Raw genomic sequence first — 2,689 nt, forward strand, 5'->3', positions numbered from 1 at the left:
TTAGGAATTCAAATACATCGAGACCGTTCTCGGGGTATTCTTGGATTATCACAAAAGAGTTATATCGATAAAGTACTTAAAAGGTTTGGCATGCAAGATTGTAGACCAGGTGATACCCCTGTCGTTAAAGGAGACAAATTTAGTCTTAAGCAATGCCCTAAAGCAAGCCTTGAAATTCAAGAAATGCAAAAGATTCCCTACGCTTCAGCTGTTGGGAGTCTAATGTATGCTCAAGTTTGTACGCGTCCGGATATAGCGTACATTGTTGGAGTGTTAGGCAGATACTTAAGCAATCCAGGAATTGATCACTGGAAAGCAGCCAAAAAGGTTATGAGATATTTGAAGAGAACAAGAGATTACATGCTCACATATAGGAGGTCAGATCACTTTGAGATCATTGGATATTCTGACTCCGACTTTGCGGGATGCCAAGATAGTAGGAGATCCACTTCGGGCTACATATATCTGTTAGGTGGTGGAGCTATATCATGGAGGAGTGCAAAACAAACACTCATAGCTTCATCCACCATGGCAGCAGAGTTTGTTGCATGTTATGAGGCATCCAACCAAGGTATATGGCTGAGAAACTTTGTCACCGGGCTGCGCATTGTGGATGGAATTGAAAGACCACTTAAGTTGTATTGTGACAATAAGTCAGCTGTATTGTATTCCAACAACAACAGGAGCTCAACAAAGTCAAAACATATTGACATCAAGTTCCTTGTTGTAAAAGAAAGGGTACAGAGTGGACAGATTTGTATAGAACACTTAGGTACAAACTCCATGATTGCAGACCCCCTTACTAAGGGTTTGTCGCCCAAGGTCTTTCATGAGCACACTGCTCGTATGAGTGTTTTAGAGTATGACGATATCTAGATTCAGTGGGAGTTTGTCTTTATTATCCTTTGTGTTTTTTATGTGTTTCATGAAACTTGTATAATTGGATATTTTTCTGATCAGAAATTATGTTATTCAGTTTATTTCACTTTGTACATTAAGCTAAAGTTTTGATCTCTATAAAGTAAAGTATGACCAATTGAAAATTGACATGAATAGATCACCATGCATGTAATTTTCATACCACATTATCATGATTGATCTATGTCATTTAACTGTATCGATATATGTGACCATTGATGGGTTTAGTTGTGATTGATACAACGAAAATCGCTTTGATCCTATGTTGATATAGTTAATGGACGAGATTGCACATGCTTATGGTTGTGATGGCAAAGTTATGAGCTCAATAAGGTTAACACATTTATATGTATACATATGTGGCCCAGTGGGAGTTTGTTGGGAATTTATTTAGGGCCACAATTGTATATATAAATGTGTTGGGTCATCATATAAATGAGTCAAATTTATGTGGTCTATTTTGGAATAAAGTTTATGACTTAAGGGCATGATTGTCATGATTTTAATATGTGGATACCATAAAGGCAATTTCTGATTTGATGAGGGGCCAAATTAGAAATAGTAAATAAAGATTAGTTACTGATTTGTCAGTTATTAATAAAGAGGTAATGGTCCCCAATTTGCAGTACGTATCTTTTCACTCTTGAATCCCCATCATCAAGAGACTAAGGTTCTCAAAAGTTTTGACTGCAAATTCGGAAGATCATAGCCTTGTACAATCGATTCAACGGACTCCGATACGTTTCCGCTAACCTTTGGCTATTTATTGTTTGATTCTCTTGAATTAATTAGGGCTAAATTCAGATTATAGTATTCTAACAACTCATACTTACATATTTGAGATTTGGTAATATAATTGAGTGAGAGTATTTATCATAGACATGAAATCTATTACTTCTGTTTAAGATGTGAAACAATGATTTACTTATAGCTCGGTTCAAGTGTTAAATGATAAAGTACCCATTTCTGTAATTAAGTTTACGGAAATATCATTTACAAGGAACTTAGTGGGAGTTAAGGACAAAATATCAATGAGGGGTAAAACAGTGATTTGCACCTGTCTCATTAGTAGATCATCTATAGATGATTGAATGACAGTTATGGTCATAACAATGGATAACATATTTACATTTGGTGTAGAGCGTTCTATGAATTCAAGAGTGCAATTCTAAGTTTATAGTGGAGTCACGAGGAATAAATAAGGTAGTGAGTTTATTTGTTATAAATTCACGGTAACTTATTGGAGCTTGAGTTCATGGATCCATGGTCCCCATGTCATCTCTTATCAAAATGAACCTAGTACTCTTGAGTAATTAATTTAATTATTAATTATAAAAATATCATATTGACTAGTTCAATGGAAATAAATAATGTTAACTTATTTATTGATATTTTGTGAGAAAAGAAATAGAAGAAATTTTGATAATTTTATTGCAAAGTCTCAAAAAGAGAGTATTATAGTCAATTGGGATAATTTTGTTAATATTGATAAATTTGTATTAATATTAATAGTTAGAATTAAATAAATGCCAAAATTATAATTAGTTAATTTTGACAAGTATTTAATTAATTACAATTGTTAAATAATTAACAATAAAATGGGAAACTAAAATCTATTTTATGTCCTAGCTAATTTGCTTATATATTGTAGTGTTATAGAATACATTGGTAGGTCAGATAAATTTGACGAGGTAAAAACTAACTCCTAATATTCTCTACCTAGCCGCCCACTTTCTCTTAGTTTTTTCTCTAAGAATTCTCTTCTCATGTG

The 2,689-nt window shown here is 33.4% G+C and overlaps 1 protein-coding gene across 1 annotated transcript; it reads left to right on the plus strand.

Moving 5' to 3' along the window:
- The first annotated feature begins 222 nt into the window (after window positions 1-222).
- On the plus strand, window positions 223-876 carry LOC133815493 (secreted RxLR effector protein 161-like). Its single transcript, XM_062248330.1, has one exon. The coding sequence runs from the start codon at window positions 223-225 to the stop codon at window positions 874-876; it is 654 nt and encodes a 217-aa protein (XP_062104314.1).
- Window positions 877-2,689: the final 1,813 nt, after the last annotated feature.

This window comes from Humulus lupulus, chromosome 2 (genome assembly GCF_963169125.1).
Source record: "Humulus lupulus chromosome 2, drHumLupu1.1, whole genome shotgun sequence".
NCBI classification, from domain to species: domain Eukaryota; kingdom Viridiplantae; phylum Streptophyta; class Magnoliopsida; order Rosales; family Cannabaceae; genus Humulus; species Humulus lupulus.